This window comes from Cyprinodon variegatus, unplaced genomic scaffold (assembly GCF_000732505.1).
Source record: "Cyprinodon variegatus isolate N-32 unplaced genomic scaffold, C_variegatus-1.0 Scaffold2420, whole genome shotgun sequence".
In the NCBI taxonomy this organism is placed as follows: Eukaryota; Metazoa; Chordata; class Actinopteri; order Cyprinodontiformes; family Cyprinodontidae; genus Cyprinodon; species Cyprinodon variegatus.
In genome coordinates, this window is record NW_015152873.1 from 8,758 (window position 1) to 14,564 (window position 5,807).

A 5,807-nucleotide genomic window follows, 5' to 3' on the forward strand; every position below is an offset into this window, starting at 1 on the left:
GGCTCCAGCCCAGGAGACCCACGGCGCACTCTGCTGGAGGAAGGTGGTACATCCCCAGATCCCAACACTGTCAGGGTTGTGGTGGGGTTGGTGCCTATCTCCGGCATTCTATATTTTCTATATTTATATATTTTCTATACAAAACAACAACGAATATAGGAAATATTTTTGCTGATCTGTTTGCCCCTTAACCTCTAAGCTCTGCCAGATCCATCTTGAAACACAGTACATTTAATAAATGTGACCTCTGCTCACAACAAAGTCATAATTTGTTCCTAAATATTTTGAAGTAGCCCAGATTTCATTTTAAATACAAATGTGAATCAAATGGAAGCCATATTTAGCTATTTTGAAATAGTCTGATTTATATGTTTATAAATACAGTGGTTACAATGGAAGATGAGAAGAATTGTATTTTTTTCAGCTTCTTTCTTTCATATTTATATCTAGTTCTAAAAAATGTTTGGGCCTGGGTGTGTCATCAACAATTAGAGGGGGGGTGCAGCCCCACTAAAATAGGCCTGGTGACATCACTGTATTCTACTTTTATTTAAGGTTTACTTAACTTTTTCTCAAAAAAACATTTGTTTTTAGGTATAGATTCAGGCATAGCACAGGTTCTTCTGCAAATTTCCAGCATTAAGTTCAAGATGTCAAAAATGAAACATCTTGGACATATTTTGGCACCAGGATATAGTCGCATGTTTAAACTACATCATTATTTAGATGGTTGACTTACTTTGTCAGCATCCCATATTACTTCATAATATGGCTCCCTCAATACAAAAAAAAATCCTCCCTTTTCTATTGATTATGGGTCAATATTTTATTTATGGTTCTCAGTAATTTCCCGTTGAAGGTGTGAAAAGAAATAATTATCACATTTTACTTTCAAGTATTTAAAATCTCTAAGTTTTCTGCCTATACGTTGTCTATGTTTGATCTTTTAGGGCCAGTACAAAGTGTCCGGCTTTGAAAGATGGCACCCTGTGTGGTGCTCTGTGGTCTTATCAGGAGGTTCGCCGCCTGGCTGTCCTGACAGCTGCAGAAATGCAGCACTTTGAAGAGAACACGGCTCGCCTGGCAGCTGCAGAATACTGTGATTTTAAAATGCCAGGACAATTTAAAATGATTTTATTATGCAGTATTTCAGTTTTTAGCAATATGCAACTATATTTTAATATATTTTCTGTCCAACAGTGTCCAGGCTGTAAGACCTACGTTGAGAGGGCGGACCTGACCGACCTCTGTGTAGAGTGTTTAGTATGTGCAGAAGATAACGATGATGGGTTCCAGTTCTGCTGGCAGTGCCTGATGCCTTGGAAAGGTCCAGCTCCTCGCTCTGATCGCTGTGATAATGATGGTTGCATCAACCGTGACCTGGAACTGCTCAGGACTTGCAAGGACACCACCCTGCCTGAGGTGGAGGGGGTCGATGCCTGTCCCACCATCCGGGCCTGTCCCACCTGTGGTCAGAGGGTGGAGCACGACAAGACAGGCTGCAAGAACATCATCTGTCCTCGCTGCCAGGTGGAGTTCTGCTTTGTGTGTCTGAAGCTCACTCCAGAGTGTCTGGAGACCAGTACCCACTTCATCCCCTGTAGTGATGGTGTAGGTCCCAGCTTATCTTTTCTTATGGAAACTTGGAGAAAATGTTCTAAAAAATCAAGACTGTTACATTTCCTTTTGCTCATGTTCAAAGTCATTCAACTTTGAAACACCTACCAGCATTTTGTGATATGCGTAGGATTTTTACTCTTATGTAATTTTTGCCTCTTTGTAATTGACCTCTTTTTCAGAGAGTATATCCGTTTTAAATTTAACATAAATATGGACATAATACTGCTATCTTTCTTAAAGCTGTTTGAATCAAAACCAAGCTGAAAGTTGCAGGGGGGAGGGGCTTAAGTAGGAAAATTGACCAAAGTTTAAAGAAATGTAAACATGTAATAAATTAGGGCCTAATTGTTTTTGTCAGGTGAACACATATTACACTCTTTAGACTTGATTTTGCATGACTGCGGAATATTTGTACAAGTAAACATTTAGCTGTAGAAGTGAAAATCATGAATGTGAAATTTCTTATATCAAAATTGATGGGTGTTTACATCTGAAATACAAGCAAAAATATTTCGAAGCATATCTTTATAAATTATTCATCACTTGCTTTATACCTTATGTAGTGTAGTCTTCCTTGTCATCATACAGACTGAAACAGGTAAGGTTGCATTTACAACTATATCACAGGCAGTATTGTTTTTGACATCTTAAATTTAGTCTTAGTTTTCATCTTCAAGGACGAAAACTATTATTAGTTTTAGTCACATTTTAGTCATTACTATATGTGATGTTTTGGTCCAGTTTTAGTCGACTGAAACTGTAAAAGGTTTTAGTCTATTTATCAGTGAGTTTTATGTTGCAATTCATAAAACAGCTAAACTTTACAATTTTGAATAGCAGATATCTTACCAGACTTACTCTTGCCTAGATACTACAGTTGCTGGAGATACAATGCTGGCATGCAGGTCATCATTGCAGTTGGGGTGAAAACTTTAATTTATAGAACTCAAATAAACTTTTTATCTGAATTGTTTCGATATTTTATACAAAAGTCTCTTAGAAAAGCTGTGTAAATAGCAGATCTGGTTCAACACAGCTTTAACCCACTTCCAGGGGGGAACAGAGGCGCAAGTATCATGTGCTTCATGGAGATCTGGTTAGATAGACTTTTCCCAGACAAAGGGATCTCCATGGATGGCTTAACACTTATCTGCGCAAACAGGATGACCTTTATTCTTGTAAACAACCTTTTCAACCTTTAATTCAATTCCTTTTGAAATTTAAACCAAGTACAATTGTTGTAAGCCTTTTTGTTTGATTCAGAATAGTTTTCAGAAACAAAATATAGAGTTATAAATATTTTTCAATTCCAAATTTATACTGTACTGTGTTTATCTTACTTTCAGTAGGATGGCAGATGGATATTTTTAGCCCTTAAGCTTACCTCAACTCCTGGAATGAGCATAAAGGTGTTGGGATCTGGAGGCTTGTCTAACTTTCTCCACCAGAGTGCGCCTGAGATCTTCCTCCTGAGGGCGTGAGCTGACTTCGACACACCTGTTTCCCATCTGCTCATCATGAGGCCTACTTAAGGAGGAGGAGGCTGACACTTCCCTGCCAGAGTTTTTGCCAGTAATGGTACCAGCAAAACCTGAGCCAGCTTCTCTGATCTGTTTCTCAGATTTTTTGTGATCTAGTCTGACCCTGTGTTCTTCTGCCTCTCAGATCCTGACTTATCTGGATATCAGTTTTATCCTGGAGAAAACAATCGCTGCCTGGAACCTGCCTGTCTGCCCTCCGCCTCAGCCTCTGCCCTCAGCCCTCAGCCTGCCAACCAGCCTCTGGACCCACAAGGTTCCCCCCCTGCTGATCCGAATACCCTCTGAGCAGGTATTAATCCAAGCCGCCGTTTAACTGCAAGTTTCCTGGATCCACTCTAACAGATCTGTCCTCCTCTAGTGGCTTCCCTCCCGTGACCAGTCTGAGGAGCCAAGACCCTGTGCACATTTCATTGTAAACCTTGTAAATAAACCATTTAACTTTTTCCGTCTGAAGAGTGTTTCTGCATGTGGGGTAGACGCTTAGACACAAAATGTTGTTAAAAGCCTTTAGGTGATCTGAGACGCTGCAGCCAGTGTTCCGATGAAAGTCAAGCAGACATCACCCCTATTTCTCCTACTGTATCTTAGCTTCAATTGATCAGCTTCCGGTCAAAGCCACATATAAAGCCCTAAATGACCAAGCCCCATCGTATGTGACATGTGAAAGATCTGACTTTCCTTGTGTTCGTAATAAAGCACCTTACTCTCAAACTTCAGGCTTACTAGTGGTTTCTAGAGTTTATAAAAGAAAAACAACGGGAGCCACGTGGTTTAGTTATCAGGCTCATTCCATGTGGAACCAACTACCAGTTTTAGTCTCTGAGGGAAAGTGTGAGAATCTTTGCTGAGACTGCTGCCTCCATGACCCAATCCTGGATGAAGCAGGAGACGATGAGTATGAGTACTGTATTTTCTCTTTTTTTTTAACAGTGGGCGCTGGTTGGAAATGGACACTTCACTCACGCTCCGCGTGTTTCACATATTGTGTGAAAAACATGTGACTACTATAGCCACTAGGTGGCAGTCTGAGTCCATTTCGGCGTCCTATGAGTCAGCAGTAGATAGGTCAATTAGGAAACTGGAATGAGCTTTACACGTTCCGGGCTGTTGGTGTAGAGGGTAGAGGGAGTGGAGTGCAGCTTTGAAGGTTGAGGGTTCAATCCCAGCTATGGACAAATGTTTTTCAAATTTTTTTATAAATCACTTTTTTATCACATTAGACCATAGGGATTATCATTCTACATTTTTATCTTACTGTATATATAGGTCTATTATATTGCATGCCTTATAGCCACAGTGTTTAGATATTTCTATAATCGTATGTAACCTATTCCATATTATNGTGACACCTGGGGCCTAGTCTTGGTGGCTTTAGCTTTCGAAACCTTTTCCAAATGCATTTTCAGGACACTGTCATATCGAGCAAACACATTCACCAATTCACGGAAATTGCCACGGTTGTCACTGGACTCACTCTCATCATGACCTCTAAATGCTTGTCCCTGACGTGCAAGATACACTGTGAGGTCAATCAATCTGGTCAGGACTTCCCTATTTGCCTGCCTCTCTCGCTCTCTAACTTCCACCCCCTTTACATCTGAAACATCAAATGCGGACTGGAGGAGCTTTTTTTGGAAGTTGGTCCATCGAACCATGCTTGTCATGTGCATCTCTGTGATGGAGTGTTGCTTGATTTTTTTCAAGAGCAGTGCTCCACTTTCTGATGCCATCAGTTGTCCAGGCTGTTTTACTTTTGTATTTTTCCTCAGAGAAGAAAAGCCGACAGCTAAAACAATGCATGGAATTACCAGCAGGGGAGTATTCCAGCCACACATTCCCTGAAAACCACTGCTTCTGGAAGGATCTCCCCTCTGTATTTTTTGGGTATTGTATATCTGGCTGGCATGGGCCCCGACTGCAGCACATTGAAATGTATTCATCACCCTTGATTTTAAATGCTGAAACATGTGAAGGATCTGTGGGATACGGCAAAGTCGCTATCTTGCTCATCTTTCTTCTTTTTTCATCTGGCTCATCTCCCTGTTTTCCCTCACCCATCTGCTCTCCCTCATCCATCTGCTCTCCCTCACCCATCTGCTCTCCCTCATCCATCTGTTGTCCCTCATCCTGCTGTTCTCCCTCATCCTGGTGGTCTCCCTGATCCTGCTGTTCTCCCTCATCCTGGTCTTTTTCTGTCTCTGTGTCTTTCCTGAACTCTTCCTCATCTCCTGTCCTGGTAGATGTTGATGCTCCCTGCTGTGACTGGCTACAATATAATAAAAAATAACCATCATGACAATAATAATGATAATAATAATAATAATAAAAACAATAATAATAATAATAGCTTTAACAAATATTCCACATTAGTTTAAATAATTATTAGGGCAACATGACTGGAAGTCTTGTCATGTGGATATGACTTATGGTAGCCTACAAAATAATAGCTATTTTAATACCTGCTGATTTTGTACAAACCACTTAAAAATAAAATGTGAACAGCTTTTAAGATTTTTCAATACAATTAACCCTCCTTTCTTGGCATTGTGCTGCAATTACTAAATCACTATACAATTAAGACAATAAAGAGACCAAAATGTGTTAATTTATGTTTCCTAACAAAACCTATACAACAGAAAATGTTTG

At 40.2% G+C, this 5,807-nt stretch overlaps 1 protein-coding gene across 1 annotated transcript in view; it reads left to right on the plus strand.

Moving 5' to 3' along the window:
* Positions 1-950: 950 nt before the first annotated feature.
* Positions 951-5,807, plus strand: part of LOC107080860 (uncharacterized protein DDB_G0292642-like) — a gene marked incomplete at its 5' end in the record, with an annotated part of 18,590 nt that continues 13,733 nt past the window's right edge. The window contains 2 exons of the mRNA XM_015369066.1: positions 951-1,100; positions 1,188-1,611. Of these exons, the coding sequence (XP_015224552.1) occupies positions 951-1,100; positions 1,188-1,611 (574 nt within the window). The remainder of the gene's footprint in view (positions 1,101-1,187; positions 1,612-5,807) is intronic.